The following is a 25,855-nucleotide window of genomic DNA, read 5'->3' on the forward strand; positions in this document are numbered from 1 at the left end:
CTATTACAAAAACCAGAGGGTTTAGGGATGACAAATGTGTATCCAAAGAATCTGTGATTGGATCGGGGATTAAGGGGCTGTCGTATCCCTGATGGGAGCCAGGCAGGAGACAGACAGACCGCCAGAGGAAGAAAGAGACGGAGGTGGAAAGGAAAGAGAGGTGGAAGGAGGACAGTAAACGAACGTCAGGTTGCCCAGGCAGGGAGACAGAGTGGCAGAGTGGGTGGGCTTTGACAGACACATCTCACACAGGCTGACAGCTCCGTCAATAGCCCCAGGATGGCCGCTGTGATTGACAGCTAGCAGGTGGCGCATGAATGGAGTTGTCAGGCGGGCTGTCAGTCAAAGTCACATCGCTGTGGCTACAAGGGCCCGGCTGAGCAGGCACACAGCTGCCCAAGGTGATCTTTGGGTGTACAGGCAGGCTACTGGCACGGGAAGCTGAGGCAGCGCACATCATGCTAAAATTACCATACATGGCAGCAGCAGCTTACAATAGCTGTGTTGATTAGGCTTGCGCTCTACTAGCTAGTACATTAGGCTTATGCACACATGGGTGGTTCCACTTTAATAAAAGAAGAAGGAAAAAAAAAGAATAGAAAAAAGTAAAACCCATTTGAATGTGCTATCAATGAATCTCTGCAGTTTTTTTTTTTTTGTTGTTTTTTTTTTTTCCAGTTTCCGTGGTTCCCCTTAATTGAGCATTGTTCCAGCACGAGGGCATGAAGCATAGGAGTTAATGGGTAATAATTATATGTGAGAGAGGCTTTCTCCCTGGAGTGGAATCCAGAACAAATGGAAGCTCCGATGTGCAACATTCTACTTCATTACATCTGCTGCGATTAAAGGCCGAACATCTGGCACCACATCCTGACAGATAGACAAGACTTGTGGACTGGAAGGGAAATCGAATGATATTTACAAAAAAAATGAAACACGGGGTATTTACTGGATGAAAGAACAAGAGCTGGAGCGATACACCCTTAGTGTCAGGCAAGTGTTGGTCTGATAGATGCAAATAAAACACGAGCAAATCATGTGGACACTTTTGAAAAAATAAACAGAACCATGTACATTTGCTACACTTTCACATCACAATGGACTTTATTATTATAGGCAGCTTCTTTTGCTACAGATAAATACGTACTGTGGCTCTTCAAGTAAACACTGGAATGTACATCAAGGTTGGTCGTTAACATTTTTTATAACAATCTCAATCATCTTAACCCTTTCAAGGTGAGGCTAAAACAGTTATCATGTCTGTCTGTGTCTTCGGTTGCTACGGCAGCATCAAGTCTCACACAGCGATGGCACACTGATCTGGTCCCTCCTTGACCCACGACCATCTCCTGTGACCCCCAGAGACGATCTGGAGGGGGTCTGGGGTGTGTGCGAGCGTCGTAGGCGGCGGTCGGGATACAGGCTGTTGTCAAAGGGTTTGCGGTGAACACAGAGGACGTGGGTCTTCAGGTTTCCTTTCTGGGAGGCACTGTATGGACAGTACCTGCACTGGAATGGCTTCCGAACTGGAAACAAGGAGGAGCACAGAGAAAACGAAAAAAAAAAAAAGACACATTAGTACAAAAGCATTTCAACTTCTGAAGAAACTAACAATGTACAGTGCCTCACAAAAATATTCACACTTTGAACAATTATGCATTTTATGTTAACCATAAACTTAATTTATTCAAACTCTAGGGAGTAAACCAACACAAAGTTTTGCATAATTGTTAAGTATAAGGAACAAGGTTCTATATATTTTATACAAATAAAAAACTGAAATGTTTTAGGTGCTTTAGCTTTAAACATGGTTATCCATTAAATAAAGCCATTCCAATGTAGCGCTGACTTTATGTTTATTGCCCCTGTCCTAGTCAAACGTGAAGTTCCCCCACCCCTCTCAAATATTTTGCAGCCTCTAAGAGTTTTCTTCTTGCACATCTCTGTATTTAGCTCAGTGCCCATTTGCATAAACTCTTAATTGGTTTCACATTCCCTCTTGGAAAAAAAAAAAGCATCCTCACAGCAACATGCTGACGCCATGTTCAGGATTGTGGGCAGTGTTAGTTTTCTGTCAATTTTGCCCAAAACTTCCATTTTGATATCCCCCCATTTTCCATGAGCTTACAGTGTGGTCTTTCAACACAGATTGCATTTTTTCATGGCTAGTGGTTGTCCTGTTGAAATTAAAAGTCTGAGCCGTGGATCTCTGCAGCTCGTCCACTGTTGGCTGTCCTAAAGCAAGTAAATGTCTCTGCATCAGCAAAATTTATTTTAAATTTGTGGCAGCTATATTTGCAATGAGGTTGAATTTACTCTTCATATAAATTATGAATCTTTGCTTATAGTTTTCTTCTGTTTAAACACATCTACAGAATTTGGAGTGACTGTATTAAAGCTATAACTGCTATGAAAGAGTCTAATATTAATGGTGTGTTACTCAGTTTTTGATCATCAGTTATGAAAAAGGCAACAAATATTACATTTTGTAAAATGCAATCAACAAAATCACCCAGAATAGTACTAATCAAATATATTGGCCATTGTTCTAGTTGTTGTTATTAATCAAAGACAACTCTAAGCAGGTGGTGTTTCTTAGCCTTGAGAATGGTGGAACAAACTCCCACCAATTTGGGAGTTTGTTCCAGATTAGTGATACAAAAAATCCCAGAATGCTGTTCTCCATGTTTAGTTCTGGTTCTGTGGATGCAGAGTAGACTTGAACCAGAAGACTGGGTGCTCTGGAAGGTTGATACAACAGGACTATAATGTACTTTAGTGCTAAGCCATTCAGCATTTCATAAACTAACAAAAGTACTTTTATTGGACTTCTCTAGATTGGTTTCTCTAGATCTTGTTGGGTCAAATCCAGCTCTGAAGTCCAACAGAACCGTCACTGCGGTTCTTCCACAGTCTGTATTTATGTGGATATCAATGAACACTTTGACGAGGGCAGTTTCAGTACTGTAATGACAATGGAAAGCATGGGGGAAAAGAGTTTAGTAAAATCAATCATTGAGGAAAACAACACGTGTCACTAATTTGAAGGATGTGTGTAATCAACCACATGAAGTATCTTTGTTTTTGAACAAAGACAAATTGCTTTAACAAGAAACATGTTTTTTTTTATCCACTGTGAATCAGGTGGAAAAGGAAGTAGGGAAACATGGTACAAAAGAAAACGTTTTTTATATTTGCCAAGAATACCCATGAAATGTCCTCCTACTGAGGTGACAACAACATGTTGGCAGAACAAGCAACAGGGAAATGGCACCTTTTAGGTATTTATACTAAGAACCATTTTAAATTAGTGTATTACAAGTGAAGGACAAATTAAACTGACATTTTGTTAATCACTTGAAAATTAGCATACAATGCAACTCTAAGATGACTAATGCGATGATAGGTTTTTATTTATGGGAAGGAAGGCTTGCGTGTTTTCGCTCACTTTTCCTGCTCTGAGTAAAAATACACACATATCCACCCACACACACGCATTCACACAGATAAATAAACATGCACACAAGTGTTGAACTGAGGAATGACAGACGTCTGCAGCTGGGCAGAAATGCATGCCAAAACTTCCTGTCTATCCACCTCCTTAGTGCCTGCTACATAGTTTCGCAGCAAACAAAAGTGAAGCTACATGACGCAGCACACCATGTACCCTTAAGATACAAACAACAACGCATACCGTTAATAGCTTCCAGTATTGACTGTGGCCTCAGCAGAAATCCGTATGACACTGAAGCCTGAAGGTGCAGCTAAGATCAAAACAAAAACGCAGCCGGCTGACTCATTTACCTTTCTACTTAGACAGCCAAGTGTCCTTGTTCACCGCAGTGCTATTTTAGAGATGTTACCTCACATAACGACTTTCTCTGTTCCCCTCTGTCTCACACTGCAGTGTGTGTGTTTTTTCTGTGATTCATGGTTACAGTAAACCATTATGTGCTGATGTCATTTGACTTCACTTCCCAAAATCTGAGGGCTGTCTCAGCCCTTTCACCCCCACCCTAGCCTCTTCCTCTCTATCATGCTCCTCATCGGAGGGGAGACAGCTGCACGCGGCTGAACACTCACTTTCACATCTACATAAAAAAGGTGTTTTTGGGGGGGGAAAGAGGGAAAACTCACAGAAGGTGCGAGCAATAAAAGGTAATGCCCCATCTGTCGGTGTATAATAACCTGATGGCCATAAAGGACACAAACACACACATTTCCACACAGTAGTCAAAGAGAGGATGTGGTCTGACACGTCTGAATGTTATCAGGGTGGCATAGAGGAGTTTGTGTGGAAATTGTTTGGACAATAGTAGGAAAAAACTCAGGTAGAGGGCAATTTGCAGCCCGCCTGACTCACCTCAACCTCCACAAGCCTCTACTGTTGGAAATGAAAAAAATTGGGGAAATATAAACACTTTTGATTCTGTGATTTGGGTCTGGCACATCGCTTTCATCTCACATTCTCAGATTTCACACATGTGGTGTAACTTAATAAACTGAGCAGAGTTTCCTCAGTCTTGTTAAATACTTTGTGATTGCATATAGACAGTGGGAACAAGTCTACAGCCTCTCATAAACTGAGTTTATAAAAAGCCAAAAGGCCTTATGTCCACATTAGTTGCTGGTTACCCTGCTTGCGTCCCCCTCTCTCCGTTTCTGTTACCTTACTTACCATCCCACCTTGTCTCCCTCCCTTTTTCCCCCCAACCAGAAGGAGAGGGGAGGTCCGAGAGAGGGCAACCTCCAAATAAGTTCCATTAATCACAGGCCAGAGACTAATGTAACTAATATTTTACAATTAGGGAAGACAGCAGTGGGCTAGGAGCCATCCATCTCCTCACCACATGATCCGCTTTTCACAGTCGGCTCAAGCCCGAGCTTCGAAAGCAGCCGCTTGCATTCAGATAAACACATACATAAGAGTTTACGTATGTGCTGGTAAACAAATGTAAATGGAGAATGAAGAAGGGTTTGCTCAGTGTTTAACCGAGTGGAGATTTGTGTTCATCTTTTCAGAAGTAGTACTGGGTTTAGTACCTAAAGTGAAAAACTCACTATGAGGCTTTTCGATTTTTTTCTACAGTCCTCACCTTCCTGTAGACATGAGGGCATCTGGGACTGAGATAATTATTGTAGCCTTTCAGCCTGACTTTTAGATGAATTTTAATCGTTTTACTTTAGATTTATTCCTGCTTTATTTCATTTTATTTGTGTATCTTTTGTTCAATCTGTTCCTTACGCTTTATCATTTTTATCTTCAGTTCTATTGCTTTTTGATCTTCATGACTTAACATTACTTAATTTGAATTCTGTGTTACTACCTTTTAATTTCATCATAAGTGAAGGAATATATGTTTTATTATACATATGGTTAAGTACATTAATAGTAAGTATTTTAGTGAGTAAATCTGTCTGTTTTCTCATGTGAAGCATCACTATGTTACCTAAGTCCTAATCTTATGTGACAATTTTCTCCTGTTGATTAATTATATTGTTTTCAAAGCGTAGTATTGTCTGGCCTTTATTGCCATCTGTATGCTTTGATTTTAATTTCTGGGAAGCGCTTTATGTTGTATCTAACTATGAAAAGTTCTTTGATTGATTGATTGATTAATTGATTAATTGATTGATAATAGTAAAACTGAGTTACTAATTATTGACTTCTCTGCATATCATCTGGCCTGTCCAGAATCGTTGTTCGTTTTATCCTGAGGACGTCTGTCTTGTTTTTTTTTTTGTTTGTTTTTGTTTGGTTTGTTTTTCTACTATTTACATTTTAGTGCATTATTAAAATGTGTGTTGACATATTTTTGGTTGTTGTGTGTATTTTATTGTTTTGAAAGCCAATACATGCATAATCCTAACATCAACCTGGCTCTGTGGCAGAGCAGGTCCATCGCATGCAGCACAATTCCTGTTCCTTGGCCATTTGCTGCATGTCTTCCCCTTTATTCTCTGCCCTTCTTCCCGCCCAGACAATAATGAATAAAGAACACTAATGCAACAATACGATTAAATTATTAAGGATAATAGTAGTTATGAAGTCAAAATCTGCCAATTACCAGCTGATCAGTTCCTACTTTTACTCAATATATTAAAAAAATTAAGCTCCTTATAAATACATTTTCTGTGATGCATTTTATTTTGAGTTTTGACAAAAACAAATTAAGTTTGGGAACAAAGGCTTTGATCCATAATTGGCGGTGATGTTAAAATCACTTTTGTCATTATTTGGTCCACTTAATTGGAAAATTGAAAAAAAATATGACTACACAAATAAGTTTTAATGTGTTAGACACCTTAGAGAGAAAATCCGAATTCACTTTACAATCCTCTAGTTTGACAATGGAGTTAAAGTAAAAGCTTAATTTAATATTGATGTTATGTTATTATGAATAGACATGTATAATTTCCAGAAAATGTCACATTACATCTTTCAATTGATTGTGGTTCTGATTCCCATTTCGACCAGTTGACTGTAATGAAATATGCCCCCTGACCAAACCAAAATCAATATCAATATCATCAGCTACTAGATGTTATTCTTTGACTCATAATCATTTCCTTAAAGTTGATAACAGAAAAATAACTGCAAATCTTTGTTTGTCTCAGTGGGTTATGCATGTTAATAATACAAGGTCAGAGGAAAACGTCTTTTTACTATACCTGAAAAAGTCAAAGCAAAAAAAGACAGAAAAAATATAGAAGGGTAAATGTGGAAAGATTATAACAATGTTGGGCAAAAATAAACACACAGTAGTTATAATTTGATACAACTATTGTTATTTTTCAGAAGAATTATTGATATTCTTATAGTAAAGTAAAGTTTCCATGGAAAAAGATGTTTGCACTAACCAGTACGCATCAGTAGCCACACTTTTAAATTTTTTCAAGGGTTTTTGCATAGTGTTAGTTATTCAACTGAATTTAGAAAATTCTCTGTCCAATCTTTAGTCAGAGGTTCACTCATTCACCTCCACTATGCTTTCTAAGGCCTAGTCTGTTTAAAAACATTGTATTGCTTTGCAGTAAAATTTATATTTAAAAACTATCAGTGAACACACTGTATTTTGACTCTGGGATTTCCATCAACAGTGTTTAGCAATAAATCATTACTTGCTTTACACAGATATGCACGCGAGGTTTTACACATGTATTTGGAGCTGCATGAATCTATGTGTCTGTGTGCTGTGTGAGGCGAGTGTGTTGCGTGTCACAGGCTGAGATAATGACCATGATGACAGTGGCGTGGCCGACGGGGGCCCGAGGAGCTGAATGGTGACGGATGACACAGTCCTGAGCTCTGATGGCACACAGACAGTGAGTGATGACTGCACATCCTTCCCATTGCTCCACCCTTCATTATCTCTATGGGACGAAGCCCGGCACAAAGGCAGGCTACGCTGCCCTCTCGCTGCCCTCAAACGACATCTGCTCGCAGAGACAGCCGCACTACCGCTCCTCTTTCACCTCGCTGTCGCTCCATCTATCTCCATCTATGGTGATCTTTCTCACTCCTTTTCTCTTTCCTTTTCTCTCGCTCTCTGTCACCCTCTCCGCGGAGGGTACACAGAGGTCAGACAAAGAGATAATGACTCACCCCTTTCAACCTTTCAAATCAGAGCCTTTTCTTTTTCTCTGCCCTCCATGTTCTTTTATTCTTAATCCTTTCTTTATTGATCTTCTCATATTCCTTGTTCTCATGCATCTGAGAAGTCTGATCTGATGTCAAATGACGATGCAATTGATTTGGCTGATTAGTTAAAGGGAGAGTTTTATAGTGAAGTTCTGTCAAAAGTGTAAAAGCAGTTAATGTCTTGCATGCAGAAAATAGCTCTTTTGGTGTTTATATTTCATATAAATCCAGATTAAATGGACCTAAAAGCTGAAACTAACAACTAGTCTAAGAGGCCCTAAAACCAAAGCAGGTTTGTACCCTCATAAAAAAAAAAAAAATCAAAACTGGCTTTTACTGGTTTACGTTTCTTCCTAAGTCTCTAAAATGCTCTCTGAATACATTCCAGGCAGACCTTTTAGGTCTGAAGTAAAGCTCTTTTGTACCCAACTCAAAATTAGTTCTTGTTCCTTTGAGTCACTCTCATCCCTTTCTCTACCATTACAGGTAACAACAACGTTTTAAAGAGTTAAACTCCATAAAAAATCAAAACTATTCTTAGTTTTTGTATCTCTTTAAAAGAGAGACCAGATGAATCTGTTGAGTGATCTGAACTACTACCAATCAGTTATACACATTTCTCTTATTTGCAAGAAACAAAGGGGATAATTTGGAGAGTCGTGTCATGAAACGAAAGGAATGTCACCCACAATTGTTACAAAGGCAATGTCTTTTTAAAAAAAGTACAAAGGATATGATGAGCGGCTAAACCAGCATTTGCAGATTTTCTATTCAAATGTTTTCTGAGACCTGCAGGAAAGGCCATGGACAGAGAGCTTCCACAGCATCAGCAGGATCTCATTATCAACAGGTAGCAGTCAGGGGAAGGCTATAAAAGAATTAACACAGCACTAGATAAAACAGTGAAACACAGTGAAAACAGTCACTATTAAATGGAGGAAGTATGGTCCAAAAATAACATTACCAATTGTCAGTGTTACTAATATTATTACAGTAATTACTCACACAGAAAATTGGAAAAGAGAGAAGAGTGCAAAACGTGTACCGTTTTCTAATAGCCACTGCATCCAGGTGCCTCCTCTACTACTATACAATACACCAACCTCTCTCTTAAAAATGTAAGAAAAAATTAGAGAAAAAAAAATGTCAGAGGCCTAAGTAACATTAAAAAAACTGCTGGAATTTCTGGCAAGTACTGGATGCAATGAAGATGTGACAACAATTAGTCATTATATATATATATATATATTCAGAGTCTGCATCACTCATTCAGTCTGTTACTTAAAGGGAGAGTTTTATTCATATTTTTATGAATAAAAAGTGATGTGGGGAAATATTTTTTGGCCTAATGAGAATAAAGAAAACCTTCTCATCAAAAGTCTGATCAAAAGAATGTCATACCAGTGAAACATGTTGGTAGCATCATCATGAGCTTGAAGGTTTAGCCTTCAAAGTTTTATACTCTTTTTAGAAAGCTGAAGATGAAGAGGATATTTGAGGAAAGCACAAAGCACACCTCCAAAAACAAAAAGTCTTGAATCTTTTTTTGCAAAGGGGAGGGAAAAATGCAGCAAAGTGGAGATGTGTCATGCTCATAGACTAATACCCACAAAGGCCAAGATCTGTAATATGATCAACAGATATTAGTTTACGAGTCTGCACACTTTAGAACTTTGTTTTCTTTAAAGATTTTAGTTGTTTTTTAATTTATTTATTTATTAAACACAGGCTGCCTTAAATAAAAAAATTGAGAAAAAGTGTGCAAAAAAATATATTTTATCTAGCCTTCATTTTTCTACATATTAAAAATTTTGACTTTCTAAAAGACTTACAATAGCCAATGCGGGCAGAAGAGGGTTATTTTAAAGACATGCTTCGGGCTAAATATGGTAAATGTTGCCATCTAGTGGCTTAGGCCGAGTAGTGCAACACTGACGGACCATTTAAAACACAAGGGAGGGTTCGATGAGAATAATGAGCATGCAGACAGGTTCAACCAGAGGTCACCATCTGGCCAATTACCACTGCTGGCACATTGGAGCCGACCCGAACTGTCATCACAAACACATCACTCCATGTCCAAACTGCCCGGCAATATGTCACCATGCCACTCGACGTGCCATCCAGTATGGTGAGGATGGGGGCAACAGGAGACAGCCCCGTGACAAAGCCACCTGGTCATCACGGAAGACAGGACAGACTGCAGGGCCACCTGCTCAGTTTGGTTTTTGGAGGACATTCAGTGGAGTCCCAATGTCAGCTACCCATCTCACTGTCCACTGTGACTGACAGGTGTTTATTGTATCTTTGACATTCACTTCCTCGGGGACGAGGCAAAAACGATCAATCTGCAGCAAACAGAAGGCAGGGAACGCCTAAAATAGCTCGCACTGATCAGATTACTGAGAAATATAGGCAACAGTTGCAGCAGAATATGCTGAATGGGAAAAATGTGGCTAAATGACGAGCAGAGATCTTAAAGTGAACTGAAACGCGCTTTGAATGGCACAAACCAAGAATTTCTCTGCCTTTTGGAATCCTGTGTAATATTTTAATGCAATTAGTATCATAAACAATAACACAGAGAAAGAAACACAAACAGTGCAGCAACTATAAGATGGGAGGTGGAGGGGAGGGGCATTTCTCTGCATATTATAATAACCATCTGTACAATCAAATAGAAAACTACATCTTGCTGTTGGAATCATAAAGAAAGGGAACAGATGTTAATCCCTAATGGAGTTGACAGGCACTTTCCTGTCTTTCACATGAACATATTGAGTTTCTGAATAAGAGGGGGATCAGAGGGAAGGTGTATCATGTTGCACTCATAATACATGCATATCAAAGACCCCAGCTGTTGGATTCCCTCTCCTGAGAGACAGCATTATTAAATCTGCACTCAGCAAGCATATCACACCAGCACAAGAGCTTAAGCCTCTCCATCAGTGGGCTCCATCGGCTTGGCGATTTGTAACCTATCACACAAGGAGATTATATCATCCTTTAAAGTGTACAGCTAATCAGTGCCACACACCTGTGTCTTATTTAGCCTTTATTTGAGATGGGAGTTAAGATCTGGGAAGAGAAGAATGGAAAAAAAAAACCTCAAGTGCTATAAGTATAAAGGAAGTGTGTTGTTCATAATTGGCACAATTCACACACACTCACACTCGCTCTTCACACTCCCGCTGTCGGGGGATGAAGGCTGAGATCCTGCCAAAAACTCTTTTTGGAGTCGTGTAGCACAGTGCATGTGGCTGGCGATGTCACGTGCAGATGCAGGCCCTGAAGTTTGAGCCCCAGTTAACTCGAGCAGTCTGCTGTGAAGCATCTATCAGTAGATAACAAGATGATGACCAGCTAGGCTTTGTCCACTAGATGGCATCGCATACCTTTGAATCTTGAGAGAGCACTATCTGAAATTGGCCCCACTGACAGATGTTTTTTTTATTATTATTATTGTGCAGTGCATTGCAAAAGCCTTCATTCAAATTTGAGCTTTGCATTTTCTTTACATTTTGTTATGCTAGATCCACAAACTGCAGTACACTATTTTGGGTTTTCATGTGATAGATCACTACAATGAACTGCTTGATTGTAAAGGGGGAAAAGGATTTATATTTATATATGTATATAGATAGATAAAATGTATAAACCCTTTTATATGGCACCCTTAAAATAAATCCAGAGTAATTAACCAGCTTCAGAAGTCACCAAGCAAATGGCATCCACACACATGTAATCTAAACTCAGATTAATCAAATAATACACCAGATAGGTTAGAAATAAAGTTGTGGAGCAGTTTAAGGTGAATTTAGGTCAAAAATAAATGTTATAGACTTTGGACAGCTCACAGAGCAATGATGTAATCCACCATCCAAAAATGGAGAGAGTATGGCACAATTGAAAACATAACAAACCATGGTGGTCCACCTAAACTGACTAAGCTTAAAGTCACGTGGTAACTCATGGTAATAATGAAAGAGCTTCAAACATCCACAGCATGTAGAATAACTTGTTGACCTGACAAGTAATAGTTGTGCCCTCTACCAATCTGTTCTTTATACAGTAGAAGAATGTTGAGAAAAAAACATTAAGTCTTATTTAAAGTTTGTAGTTTGTAGGAGATACAGCAAACATGTGGAGGAATGTATTCTTGTCCGATAAGACCCAGTTTGATTTTTCTATCCTACCGTACTTGCAAAGTGTTATATGTGAGGGAACTAACAATGCACATCGGCTTAAAGATGTTGAGATGTACTTCCTTAATGGGAAAAGAGAAGCTGGTCAGAGTTGATTGGAAAATATGGGGATGATTCTAAATACAGTCAATGGAAGAAAACCATTGACTGCATACTGAGTGATTCTATGGCGTAGATTCAACAATCCTAAATTGCCAGAGCTACTAAGGAATGGTTGAGATCAAAGTATGTTCATGAGTTAGAATAAAACTCCCAAGAAAATACATTGAACTTTGTGGCCGTTATGTGAAAAGGTTCAAGAGGTATGAATACCTCTCGCTCCTGTATGATTGATAGGTTTATCCTCACCTCCAGCTTCTTTCTCCATATTCTCTCCGCCGTTTACACTGGCTTTGTGTGCACTCACAGGTGGGCTGCTCAGGTTCCCCTGGGACCTGAGGAAGGAGAGCAGTGCACCCTGGTGCAGGAGTGAGTCTGCCCGTCCTGGAGTCAAGCTCTCAAAAGAGGAGATGGGAGTATCAGCCACAGCTCTTCCCCACTGACCAAGCTTGGTTTGATTCTTTCCGCCTTGTCCCTCAAAATCAGAAGTGGCCTGTCCCAGCTCCTTTGACTCAGGGGCATCATTTTTCAGCATCTTCCACTTTGCAGAATCTTCATTTTTATCTTCCCTCTCAAATGTCTCAAATGCAACCTCAACATCATGACCTATGGAGCCTGCAGATTGTGAGTTCATGTCTTCTTTTGCTCCCTGCAACAAAAGGTCACACTGATATGCTGGTTTCATACTGAGTTCAGCTGCTGCATTTGGGTAACTTATTAGCCGGCGGCTAATTGTGGACGAGAGCCCATTACTAAAAAGGCCAGAGAGCTGCACCAGTGCAGCAGAAGACAAGGCTGGTTGAGATGGGACAGACTCTGGCCTGATGGACAAATCCAATGGCTCGTACTGGGACTTTCTGGTTTTACCTGACACAGAGGCTTCCACATCTTTATCATTGGGGTTGGACTGCTTTGTAGCAAGTATGGCTTCCTCGGTGTGGCACTCCAGACCAAGGTACTGCCCTGCAGCTGGACTCCAGTCTTCTCTGGATCTTGGTCCGTGCTTGGTGTTGGGACTGGAGCTGCTGCTGCTGCTACTGGGCTGCAAAGGAGAAGAAAGATCTCTGCTGTTCTGCCAGTGGGGGAAGTGATAGCGGTCCAGATGGAAACTGAGAGAGGCTGTCTGTGCACTTGTGTAGTCACTGGAGATTGGACACCTGTAGACATTCTCACCTAACAAAAAGAATAACAAGAGAAGGATGTTATAATCCAAATCAGATTAAGAATCTATGATTATAAGAGGCATTCTGAACATTTTTGCTCTGCATGCACCAAGACCAGTTGTCTAAACATGAAAAATGTTGCAATCTCACACCAGGCTGAGTTGAATGATTTAAGTGCTGCCCTGCAGTAAATCAAGCTTGTAATCAGCTTTCAGCTCCAGTGATCCATCATCTTACAGTATGGACGCCACCACCATGTGCAATAAATACACCCAAAGATGTTAACACTAAACAAGATTCTTCCAGAAATAATAAACAGTGAAATTGTTAAGCAACTAGAACAAGGCAGATGTTGCAGACGCAAGCCGCGCTCCATCAAAGCTCGTAAAGTGGGTTTCTGAGTCAAAAATAACGTCGACATGTGAGCGGCCCTGATTAACCACGCCATCTACTGTAACTGAGTTTATTTTTGCTTCATACTTGAAAAATGGCACGTTGGAAACATAATTCAAAAAGTACAAAGTGTGTTATTGTGGAAAATGACAAAGGGTAATTTTTCTCCTTTTTAGCTCGTGAATAATAGCCATCTGGATACAAGATTTGATCTCGCACGGCATAACTTTTAATTAAATGTAATCCAACCGTCTTCCTCCCTCTGTTTACCTACACTTTTATCCTTACAGCCGTCAGAGAAATACCCTGCAGGGTTAAACACACACCATGTGACCATTTTGAGTTAGTGATTGTCTCAGACCTCTGCCTCGCACTGTCTTTAAACAGCCCAGCTGTTTCGCTGCCATTCCAATTACAGTAAAAGTCATCCGGCGCCATTAAGCCACAAATATTGGCAGTTTATTGCCCAACACTCTCCTGGCATTTGAAGGTCAGGTCATACATTATACTGTGTCTTTTAGGGATGCGTCTGGGATGGGGAGATAAACCCACCACCATTAATTTAATTCTATGCATATTGATGCCTTATTGTTCTTCTTTAATGGACTAATACCTAAGTTACTGCAGTGATTCATCCCCGCCTCAGAAATATCCATTTCATACACCTTAGGATCTGACCCTAAGGTAATTCTCTGAGGTAAATCCAAATCTAATGATCTGTAGTAGCAGCTCTATTTTCTCTCCCACTTTAGTGGGCAAAACCATAATTTTGAACTGAATGGTAGAGCAAGGAGGGCTGTTTTCTTGACTATTACAATTTACAAAACCGTAAAATAACACCCACGTATTAATTATATTGAGCTCTACTTAATGAGATTGAAAAGTCACAGCTGAAATTGAAAAATCATGCCCTTGAAGTAAAGTCAGTTCTCCCCTTTTTACCCTGTATATGATCGCGTGTGTGCAGTAAAAACATGTGTGATTTAATGTCTGCGTACATTAAAAGTGCGTGGGCGTGTGAGAGCTGGAAAGAGACGCTAAACAGTGCCACACCCTTTTTCTCCAGTAACAAACAAACACACACACACACACACACAGAGAGAGAAAGACAGAAATCCAAACATCTTAATGGAACTCTTTTAGACACACTATATATCTCAATTATTCTGTGGCTTAAATTACGATGACATTACGGGCATGCTGCAAATGCAGAAAACACACATATCTGACCTCATCTTCTAGTGAGGACCTTCCTAAACCCATTTGCCAGCCTTCACGAGAGCCGTAAAACCAACACAAAGCATGAAGACTCCCTCTGCTTCCTTTTTTGTCCCTTCCCCTCCTCTCTCTTCCTTTGGATGGGTGCCATCTTTGTGATTGCCTGGTTCATGCTAACTTAATCAGTTTAAGATTTACTTACAGTGCTGAGGCTCACATTATGTGAGGGGAGTAATTTTAGAGCTTAGATTTATCAACCAAAACTCCAATTACTGCATCATTACAAACCCAAGCCTCTCTCACCTAACACAGAGCATCTAATGAAGTGATGCGTATGAGTTATCCGTTTCTTGCTGGATGTGTTCACAGCAGAGGGGGGGGGAGAAAAAGGTAAATAAAAAATAAATAAATAAATTCCTCAAGTGAGCCATGTCTGTTGGGAAAAAAAAAAAAAGTCGGCAGCTGGGCTTGGACAAGTGATTCATTTCATATGGAAATGGGCTTTAAGATTTACAGCCATATATCCCAGTCAATGCAATCTCATTCTCACATATTATTTGCTTACATGGGCATTTGGCAGTTATATTGTAGATATCAAATTCTGTATACAGCAGGGCTTTGGCTCTCCCTCTCCTTACAGTGATGTGAACAATATTTATCCCCATATACAGTTCTTGTGTGTGTGTGTGTGTGTGTGTGTGTGTGTTCTTTTTTTCTTTTATGCCACACTAAAATGTTTCGGATCATCAAATATATTTTAATTCCAGACAAAGATAACATACCTTTCTTATAATGGTTTCTTCAATAAAGGAAAAAAAAGCTATTCAAAGAAACCTGGCCATATGTGAAAAAGTAATTACTCCCTAAACCTAATAACTGGTTGTGCCACCCTTGGCAGTAAAGACTACCATCAAGCATTTGTGATAACTGGCAATGAGTCTTCTCTATAGCAGTGGAGGAATTTAGCACCACTCTTGCTTGCAGCTTCTGTTACGTTGGAAGGTTTCAAGCATCAACAGGCTGTTTAAAGACATGTCACAGAATCCTAATGCAATTTAAGTCCAGTGCGTTCAGAGGTGAACCTGCTAGTGTAGTTTGTGTTATTGTTCTGCAGGATTACTCAACTGTGTTTGAGCTTGAGGTCCTGAACCAATTGCTTGCAATTTTCTGAAATGCTTTGTCTAATACAACATTTATGTAAGTTGTATTAGATTGCAAGCTTCCCAAAAAGTTTATTTTTTGTCTCATCAAGCCAAATAAAATAGTCTTACCAATCATCTAGATAGATTTTCCCCCTTGGATGCCATTTTTACTCTGTTTCTTTCATTTGTTGAACCTTGAATGCTGACCTTAATTGAGCAAAGCGAGGCCCGCAATGGTCACTTTGTTCGCGGCTATTTTGTTGTGTTTTGGAGTAAATTTGGAATCTATAGCACTCTTCAATGTTTTCTCTTTATTCAGAAGGAAGGTTTTCCACGTAGTTTAGAGTCTCAATCAGAAATGGCTTTGTAATCCTTTCTAGACTATGTCAATGATTTTGTTTCTTACAAGGCTAGGATGGCTTGGACAGTTTTTTTTTTTTTTTTCATTAATAAATAAAATTCAAAAATTGTCTATTGCATTTATTGAGGTCATCTTTGGTTGATATAGAAATTTCTTTGATGATCTAAAGTATCTAACTGTGACAAACAAAAAACAAAACAAAAAAAACAAAAAACAGAAACAGAAACAAATGTACAAGGGAGCAAATACTTTTCCGCAGCACTTCATATCATAATCAAGCACCTGAAATGCAAAACACAGATACATGTTTGCTGGTTTGGTTTAAGATGAAACAGAGTGAGAGTCGCACACAAGACTAGTGAGGGGAGAAAAAAACAGGGGCACCAGATGTTCTTTGATGTTTATAATAGCATATATTATTAATATTAATTAGACCACATAGTCAATGACGCATTTGGGACGTTTCCAAGTCAATTAAGCCAAATGGCATTCAGGAGACGGCGGAACAATATTTCAAGGCAGGTGTTCAGAACTCCCTGGGTAAATCTTTTTATCTGCATGCTAGGAAAACAAGCATTTTGAGCTTAATTTGAGCCTCATATCTGCAATAATAATTAAAAAGAGGATTAAAAGACAGAAGTGAGGGGAAGATCGAAAAGCCAACAGGTAATCTCTTCAGGCAAACCAGTCAGAGAGGCTCATCTCTGCCTCTGATGCAGTTCTCTTACACCAGATTGCAAGTTAAAAGATGCTTTTACTGTTAGCAAACACACAGGATACAGGGAAGTAACTGGAGCAACCAAATGAAATGCGATATTATATGCAGCAGCCCACTTTATCTGTGTTTCTGGCCAAACCACTGCTCATGTTACCATTCACAGTTTTACAGACGCTTATCACTTTAGGCTCTCGTGGCTTACAGTAAGAGCGGCATGAAGGCAGGAAATAAGGAACAAAACACATGTAGGGACAGCGCCATTACATGGTGTCTGCTCACTGACCTTGAGGTTAAGAGCTTTGAATGGGACTAATTAATAACTGTCAGCAGATTTCATATTTTTTAGCCATGTTTTATTCAGATCGTGGATGTAGCTGGCCTAATGTAGGTCAGGGGGCTGCACAATGTAGCTTTTATAAGTTTATCTTTAAAAAAAAAAAAGAGTTATAACTCCTAATCTCAAATTATAATTAAAGCTAGAGTGCATTTTAAACTGTGTCCTGATTAGATATTCAGACAAGTCATTTGTAACCAGCCCTCCTTTTGAAATCAATGAAAGTAGAATTTCTAATTTAAGATGCTGGGTATTTGCAGTTAAATATCTAAATCTAGAGCTGTGCCTGAATGTTTCCAGCAAAGGCAGACTCGCTCACTCTGACAGCCACCACTGTACTATATTTGCTATCCATATTGAGAACATCAATAACTTCATGACCACCATAGGCTGACTATGAATAATGCAGCCAGTAATTCTGAACTAATCAATGTTCCTCAAGCTGAACATCTGGCAGTGGTAATTCTTCCTCAGCATCTCTGTTCTCCTGAATTAGAAAACACTCTCTCCTTCTCCCTTCCTCTACGTCCAGCGATCAAGACAGACAGGCTTGATCAGTTACAAGCAACCCCTCCAAACCTCCCCCCGCCCCTCGCTTCACTGAAAAAAACTTATCCTTGTTATTAAACCCTCATCAAGTGGTGCGTGTTCTCCATATGTGTAGGATTTACCTATCTGTCCCACAGCAGACCTGTGCGTTGAGCCAGGGCCAGCACTGTGTGATTGTGTTAATTAATCTGTCATTGTGAGCGCAGGGAGCAGCTGCAGAGGTCTCTGGGATATATTGTCAGAGCTAAACAATGCGGTGCTAAGCCCCCAGAGTGAGTCTACCATTACACAGGACTAAGAAGAGGGAGGAAAGGAGGGGAGGAGGAGGGAGACCGAGAGAGAGAGGGAGAGAGAGAAAGCCTGCCGGATCCATCATTGACTAAAGCAATGACGCCTGACCTTTACAATGAATTAGTTTCCATGCTTAATATTGACTGAAATTAGAGTCTGATACTGAATGTGCCATCCCAGAACTCTGCACACTCAAATCCTCAGCTAGCCAACTATCATAAATGTTTCCGGGAGTGACACCGTATGGTCTTGGAGATATGGGAGAGGAGGGAAAAGTGCAAACAGCGGAGTTTGTATGTGTTTCTTAAAGAGCAACCGGAGAGGGATTTGGCCACAAAACTGCCAGCATTTACATGTAAATATGCAGCTACCAGTATGTGCGTACAATATGGAAACAAAACATCTAAGGGGATTAGACCTGATCCATTTATCTCTGCTATGCGGACATCATTTAAGAGGATACTGGATCAAATCCCACCAGAGCGCATCAGACTCAGATGTACATAGCAGTTCTACTCCTGCAGGGAGAATAAACAAAATAAAACACACACATTAGTAATGAAAGAAATAAAACAAAGTTTGGTCTCATTTCTTTTCTTAACAACACTGTTACAGCAGTAATTTAGCCTCTTGATAACATGTTAGCAGGATGCCATGACAAGAAAGGCATCTACCCATTGAGCCAAATCATCCAAATCACCAGGTGGAAAAGAACACTATCAATAAAAATACCAGGTGGTAGATCAAATCATAAAAATCACTGGGTGGTATATATCAAATCATTAAAAACACCAGATGGCATGCATTAACATCTTGTGCCCCCTTAGGCAAGGGGTGGGGATGTGACAGATATAAAATAGAGAGTACTAATTATCCCCACATTTCAACATGATGCCATTATCTTTAAAAGAAAGACAAAGCCCTTGTGGAAAATAATATCTGTGGTGTGTTGCTGACCCTGGGCGCCGTTCCTACCTACTCAAAGTGACAGAAAGACTACAGCACATATTTGTAAAAGAAGACAACTGGAATATTAAGAAAAACAATCGATAAACGGCATTCTAGGCAACTTAAGCAGAGATTCACCAATATATAAGCTAGTAACACAGAGGTAGCTGAATATCTTCTTGATCGGTGAAAACTCAATCATTAACAACTCCAAAATCTGAATGTCAAAAATGTGATTTTTTATTTTTTTTCAAATAACACACTAAAATGTTAACATTACTTCCAGTCAAAAAAAAACATGTTAAGGCATGCTGAGGTGGCATAGGGGACAGCGCGACCCACGTTTGGAGGCCTTGAGTCCTCAACGTGGCCGTCACGGGTTCGATTCCCGGACCCGGCGACATTTGGCACATGTCTTCCCCCCTTTCCTGTCAGCCTACTGTCATATAAGGGACACTAGAGCCCACAAAAAGACCCCCTGGAGGGGGAAAAAATTTAAAAAAAACATGTTAAAAGATTGCTTTAAACCTAATTTTGCCAGGGTTGTGAAAAATTCTGAGCTTAACTATAAATACTATCTAAATCTTTCACCACCATCTAAACTTTTATATGAGTTTCAGCTATATTCACACAAGCCCAACAAACTGTACAAAAGCAACGTGCATTAAAACATATGACTAAAACTGCTATAAAAGATTTGTGGTTAAAACATTTTTTAATCAGAACTGTTCCAGATATGTCTTTACATGAATTTGGAGATTTCTTTATTTTTATATTTACCCACTTAATAGATTTTACCAAGAAATCAGAATTGGCTAAAATCAATACCAGAAGATGAAAACTTTAAAAAAGACAGATATTGGAAATTGTTCATAAAATACTGATTGATGCATCTCTCATTAAAACAATACCCTCAACATCACCATTATGAATAGTGCCCTTTGTCAGACTTAATAACATTTGCTGATTTGTTATGTACCTGTAGGTGTAGAGGAGGATTCTGGTTGATTGTTGATGGGATTCCCTGCCTCTGTGATCATCTCCGCTGGCCCACGGTGACTCACGCTGCCTGGGCTCCCAGGTCTGCTGGCAGCCTTAGTGTCTGCATCACTAAGACACAGTTTCCCATCATCCAGAGAGACACCCCTCTCAGGCAAATAGGTGGAGCACTGATGCTGCTGCTGCTGTTGATGATGATGATCTTTTGGCCTGTACATTTGCTGATCAATAGGGAGTTCAGGTGGCATGATCTGCCAGCCTGCATAGCTACCCCTGCTGTTGAGAGCATCTCGGTTTGAGATGACTTTCTGCAAATACTCCATGCTAGTGGAGCTAAGTTGAGGGTGGAGATGATTTAAGGTCAACAAGGAACTCTCTGCATCTGTCAGCGGACTTTGGCCGGAAGAAATCATCCTCCCCAACACCTCTCTGACCTTCATGTCAGTGCCTGCTGTGGCCATCATATGGTTGTAATCGGGTAAATCTGCTCGCTCAGGTGCCTGGAACCTGTTGTTCATTCTGGAGATGTATTGGGAGTAGATGTTGCTCGTATGGTCCTGAGTCAGATTGTTCATGGTAACAGAGGAGTCGTGATCAGAGAGGATGTTACTCTTAGCAGCAAGCTTGTTGAGGTGGACTTTCATATGGTTCTTGAGAAACCAGGGCTCTTTGAAGCGACGACCACAAATTTGACAGCAATGCTCAAAAGAGTCTTTGTGTTTTCTCATGTGACCCTTCAGGAACCAGGCCTGGCTGAAGGTCTGGCCACACACCTCACAAGGAAATTCACCGGCGGGCTTCCCCTTATCACTGGCTCCCATTGATAGCTTCTGTCCTGGGCCCGAATCAGCCGTGATGTGTGTCATTTCAACGTGGCCAATGAGATCCTCCTCTTGTGCAGCAGCAAACTCACACAGAGTGCATTTGTAGGGTTTGTGCAGGATCCTGATGTGACGCTCGAGCTCCTGCTGCTTCCTGAACTTTCCCTTGCAGAAGGAGCAGCGGAAGCCAGCGCTTTGGGGCTGGATGGATTCATCTGGGGTCACCTTAGGGGATGTGGCTCGGTGTGGTGGAAGATCTGCTGCCCCAGAGATGTCTGAGAACTGTGACTCCGTTGGAACGGTCTGCAGAAAAACTGGTGTTTGCTGTTGGCTGATGTTACCAGCTCTCATCTGCTTGTCTCTGAGTATGGCCCTCTCCTCCAGCTCATGAAGCAGCCTGTTTTCCTCCCTGATCCTCCCACGGCCTTTGCCCAGAATGCCTTGCTTGTGTGTACGAAGGTGTATCTTGAGGTTGCCCTTCTGTGCGGCCCTGTGGTCGCAGTATGGGCACTTGAAGGGCTTCTCCCCGGTGTGAGTGCGCATGTGGAGAGAGAGGATGCTGTTGAAGCGGAAGCGCTTCCCACACAACGGGCAGGGATACTTCCTGTTCTTGCGGTTGTCATCCTGAGCAGAATTTACCTGTGTGACAATGCTTTGATTGGTGATTCTCAGGAACTGAGACAGCTCCACTCTCCCGTTCATGCTGCTGAGTATTCTTGCATCCACAATTTGATTGGCCAGAAGCGCCATCTGGTTCCTAACTGGGTGGGTGGATGGGGTAATGACTGAATGTTCACTCAGGAATTGGGTGGTGTTCCTGTGGTGTCGGTCAGCGGTGCTGGTCTGGTACAGTTCGAATGTCGGCAGTGAAATGATGTCAGTTTGCAATTAATCAGCAGAAACAGGCTCAGAGTTCACGTTGTCCAGATGAAGCATCGGTTTGTTGTTGCTCAGACCTGAAGAGAGAACAAAAGCAAAATCAGCTGCAGCTCCACAACAACATGCACATCAATCAAACACATTACAAAACAAGCACAGAATCGCATAAGCAGCCGTGAGAAGTGTCACTGCAGTTATGTGGTGTCAATTTAAAGTGTAAATCTGTACTTCTGCAACTGCTGTATAATGCCAGTGACACACCACAAATAGGTCAGGAAATAGAGCAAAGTAGGTTCTGACACTGCTCATCCTGTCTTAAGTAAACCTGTGGTTTTAGATTATTGTTGGAGAATGTAGAAATGCTGATTATGTCTAACCACAAAGGCTTCCTCAACAAATATCTCATCTTTACAAAAGGGTAAGGTAAAATTCTTGTCTAGATCACATTTTTGACACAATGCAAAAGTAGCACAAAGATCAAAGAGGGTCTGACTCTATTTGGACTTCCTTTGAATTTCACACAAAAAAAGTGAAACACTTTTAAGAAAACATGAAAGTAAATCCTCATGGTTCTTTCAAGCTGATCTGTTGCATATTTGTGGAAAGCCCTTTACCAGAATAAGTCCAGCATACTGCAAAGCTATTTATACCTTTGATTTCCTTCACATTTTGTTATGTTAAATTCGCCTACCATGTGCTATGTTATGGTACTAGACCAACACAAACTGGCACACTGACGAGAAGTTATGTATTTTACAAATAATAGTCTGAAAAGTCTGACATATATATTCAGCCTTTCTGAGTTAGTAGTTTTAAAAAGCAGATTAAGCTGCAATTACAACTGCTTTGCACATCTACAGACAAAACTTGCTTTTGTATTGCTCTCTGCAAATTATCTCAAGCTCAGCCTGGCTGGATGAAGAGTGTCTATAGATACTTTCTAATAAATTAGAAATTTACCATTCCATTGTAGCCCTAGTAGTATGTCTAAGGTTGTTGTCCTGCTGGAGGGGAATCACGTCCCCAATCATAAGTGTTTAGCATCTTGTAGCAGTTTTTTTTTGTTTTTTTTTAATCATGATGCTGCTACTGCCATGTTTCACAATGATGAAAGCTATGTGTTCAGGCTAAAGTGCAATGCAAGTCTTCATTCACAGATAGCAATTTGAATGTTGGCTAAATAATTCAACCAGAGGGCCTAACTTTATATGTTAGGCTCCTTATGCCTTGTGGCTAACTGGAAAGAGGGCTCATTTTGACATTCTTTTAATAAAGGATTTTTTGTCAATTTCATTAATGCCAGATTTGTAGAGTGAATAAATAATGGTTGTTAGATTCTGCCACCCGAGCTGTGGATCTCTGCAGCTCCTCCAGAGCTACCCCAGCCCTCTTGGCTTGCCTGTCAGTCTGGGTGGACAGTCGCTCCTTATATTTTTGCTTGATGGACTTGACAGTGTCCTGTCTGTTTCTGTGTTGCCCTGCGACAGACTGGCGACCTGTCCAGGGTGACCCCGCCTCTCGCCCGGAACGTTAGCTGGAGATAGACACCAGCAGCCCTCTTGACTCCTCTAAGTGACAAGGATGTACAGAAAATGGATGGATGGATGGATTGGACAGTACTAGTATTAGAGCAGGGGTGTCAAACTTTGGTCCTCAAGGGCCGATGTCCTGCAGTTTTTAGATGTGCCACAGGTACAAAACACTGGATGAAATGGCTTAATTACATCCTCCTTGTGTAGATCAGTTCTCCAGAGTTTTGCTAAAGACCTAATTATTCTATTCAGGTGTGGTGCAGCAGAGGCACATCTAAAAGTTGCAGGACAGCGGCCCTTGAGGACTGGAGTTTGGTACCTGTGGTTTAGAGCTTTCACAGAACAAATGGATTTATATTTAGATTAAATCACACACAAGTGGATTCCACTGATTTCTGAAGGCCATTGCTTGAATTGGATTTTACTCAGGCGAATCAGACTAAAGGTGACTGAATACAAATTTTCCCCCACTCTTCAGATTTTCTATAAAAAAACATAATGGGACAAAATGTTGCACCATTTAAGAAGTAGTAGTAGTTTTCTATTGCACTGTATCTTATGAGAATAGTAAAAATAATAAACATTTCAACATTACAAGGAAAAGTGTCAGTAAACAGAGACAGTAGAATACGGATTTTAAATGAAAGCCTGCACTTGCCAGTTCCCCCTTTTTTTAAACTCAACTGTGGCAAGAAAACAAAGCTTCAAATTCACGTCGCGCTACAATGGTAGAGGTCACATAGATGAGCCCTGCACAGCTCCAGAGCAGCAGCAAAGGGCACAGAACAAAGGCTGCACTGTCCACTCTGAATTAACACAGGCTTACATCATCCTGGACTGCAACCTCACTCAGTCACGAAAATGATGTACACAACACCACACAGATAAAAAGTTGGCAGGCCGGGAGATATGTTTTGTTCTAGCTGCTTCAAGCTGCAGATAAAAAATTAAAAACATCATCGCACCCATTAGGAACTGGCTTACTCTTAGGAATTCTGCAGATTGCGTCAAAAAGTGACCAAAATTGATTTTTTTTATTTTTTATTTCTTAACCTGGTAGTCTCATGCCATATTAGAAAGCACAGTTTAGCCTCCTCCCACTTCCCACTCCTTTTCAAGGATTACGGTCATTATAATCATTGTTGCATTTGCCTCTAATAATATCATTATAGAAGTGTAGCCTTGAATGTGCAATATTGCACACTGTATCTAATTTGGAATCTGCACAGTCGATAATAATTGATTAAACTCAGCTTTAAATGACTTTACAAAGGCCGAGTATTTTTTATTTTATTTTATTTTTTTTTTTTAATCTTTTAGCCACTTGGTGTGTTTCTTTTATTAAGAAAGAAATATTTTCTCAGTTGTGGCACAGAAAGAAAGAGGGAATAAAGAAAAAAAAAAACCTGAGGAAATGACCCCCTAAAAAAATGTTTTTAAAAACTTTTCCAAACTAGAGTTAATGCAAGTAAACTAAAAATCAGTTTGACCATGAGTCTAAGCCACCTGCTGCTGCATAGCAACCTCAGTGAGACGTGAAAACGTTACACATAAAACCACAGATAAAGAGCTGCCTGCAGCCACGGCTGCTCTGAGCAATGTGTCTCCTCTGAGCCATGTGTCTGCTCTGTGCTGAGATCAATGTAAGGATATGGAGCTGACCTAATCATATCTGACAGGGAGAAAGTAAGCAAACGACATTAGCATACACTGCATCTACTTCATATTTACAGAAGGGGTATTTCTGATTAACTAAGCAATAACAAGGAGGCCAAAAATGAAGAAAATGCATCACTTCTGAGTGTGGGCCAGGTATTGCAGAAATTGGTGGAGATGGGAGTTGGGCCATTAGGTGTTTTTCTCTGTCAGAGAGGATTAGGCTGTTTTGGTGCAGATTGAGAGGGTGCTTGATTGCTATGAAGCACAGTGTCACAGCAGCGATTCATAGGTGTTGCCGCACATAGACGAAAAAGGAGCAGGTGTGATTTAGCACAGGCAATAAAAGGGGAAACAAAAATGTGGCAGACACACACACACACAGTCAAAGCAGCCAAGAGTGCTGCGCTTTCAGGGTGATGTCAAATAAAGCGATAAATCTGCTTTCATTCCAGTCAGGCAAAGAAATCTGTAAAAAAAAAAAAAATAAAAAAAAAAATAAATAAATCACCACTAAAATAGAAATTCAGTGTTTTCACCCTTTAGTGTATAATGCATATTGCAAACATAATTTAATTACAATCACACAAGGATTTATACTACTCTCCGAAATTATCTGCACCTTTGATAAAGATGTGTAAAAACCCCAAAACAAATGCTCCCGTTAGCTCAGGTTACAAATAGTAATAAAATTAGTTACTAAAAGTATGCATACGAAACACAGCTCTATATTAAAATGTCACCAGGTGACAATTAATCCTTTCAATGCTTCGGACAAATAAATGCGTGGTTGTGCCATAACCTTCTGCAGCTGAATAGAAACAAAAAAAGTTTTCCTTACGCCAAAAGATGAACGATCAAGAGTCAGCACATAGCTTCAACTAATACAGCTGGAAACTAGCGAG

General features: G+C 40.3%; 1 protein-coding gene across 2 annotated transcripts in view; it reads right to left on the reverse strand.

Moving 5' to 3' along the window:
• Positions 1-645: 645 nt before the first annotated feature.
• Positions 646-25,855, reverse strand: part of LOC122835824 (zinc finger protein 536-like) — a 36,943-nt gene continuing 11,733 nt past the window's right edge. Inside the window, exons 2-4 of one of the 2 annotated variants that reach the window (XM_044125211.1) lie at positions 20,043-21,839; positions 12,196-13,119; positions 646-1,526 (exon numbers count right to left, since the gene is read on the reverse strand). In XM_044125211.1, coding sequence (XP_043981146.1) covers positions 1,291-1,526; positions 12,196-13,119; positions 20,043-21,633 — 2,751 coding nt within the window. In that variant the 5' untranslated portion in view covers positions 21,634-21,839 and the 3' untranslated portion in view covers positions 646-1,290. The remainder of the gene's footprint in view (positions 1,527-12,195; positions 13,120-20,042; positions 21,840-25,855) is intronic. The other variant, XM_044125212.1, reaches the window with a different exon arrangement.

Source organism: Gambusia affinis, linkage group LG08 (assembly GCF_019740435.1).
Source record: "Gambusia affinis linkage group LG08, SWU_Gaff_1.0, whole genome shotgun sequence".
NCBI lineage: Eukaryota > Metazoa > Chordata > Actinopteri > Cyprinodontiformes > Poeciliidae > Gambusia > Gambusia affinis.